General features: G+C 48.5%; 1 protein-coding gene across 1 annotated transcript; it reads right to left on the reverse strand.

Annotated features, from left to right (window-relative positions):
• Nucleotides 1-7: 7 nt before the first annotated feature.
• LOC128277238 (density-regulated protein homolog) lies at nt 8-482 on the reverse strand (the record flags this gene model as incomplete). The annotated part of the gene is made up of 1 exon (XM_053015679.1): nt 8-482. A coding segment is annotated over exon 1 (475 nt), but the record flags the coding sequence as incomplete, so codon positions are not given.
• Between the last annotated feature and the right edge of the window lie 209 nt (nt 483-691).

The following is a 691-nucleotide window of genomic DNA, read 5'->3' on the forward strand; positions in this document are numbered from 1 at the left end:
GATCCGCAGGCAAACTTTGTTCCAAAAAATTTGGCCGCCAGCTTTAGGTCGATATCGAAAGACGCCAAACCCACGACCACCGTGACCGATTTTTTCTTGCCACGAGCCGATCGCGACAGGGCAATGGTTCGAGGTCCTTCGGACTTGGGCTTTTTTGTTTTCATCATACCTTTGCCGCCACGTTTCTGTCCCGTTTTCTTTTTGTCTTCGTTGTCCCCGCCCGACGGTTCGCCGGATGTGCCGGATTTTGCCACACCGCCGCTGCTTCCATCGCTAGTACCGGCAGCTGTGGTGTCAACTTTCAGCTGTTCGAACTCGGCCGGCAGATTCTTTTCGAGCCACTTCTTGCACTTTTCATAGTCCGGATAGTATTCGCAGTACTCGAGTGGCATGGAGCAGTTGCCACAGCATATAACGGTCAGTGGATAAACGATTCCCTCCTTCGGCCCGGCTGCTAATCGATCGGGGATATCCTTCACCATGGTGCTAGACCCCTGCAAGTAGGCGACGAAGACCGATTACCGAGAGTCAAGCAATAAAAGAAGCTGTACAAAATAGGTTTTGTTTCCATACTTACTACTTTGTTTCCAACTGAGATTGTAAATCCAAAACACACGTTTCTACGAGCAAAGAAAAATAATGGTGTTGTTGTTGTTGTTGTTTAGCTGTTTTCTTTTCGATTTAGGTACTG

Source organism: Anopheles cruzii, unplaced genomic scaffold (assembly GCF_943734635.1).
Source record: "Anopheles cruzii unplaced genomic scaffold, idAnoCruzAS_RS32_06 scaffold04875_ctg1, whole genome shotgun sequence".
Taxonomy (NCBI): domain Eukaryota; kingdom Metazoa; phylum Arthropoda; class Insecta; order Diptera; family Culicidae; genus Anopheles; species Anopheles cruzii.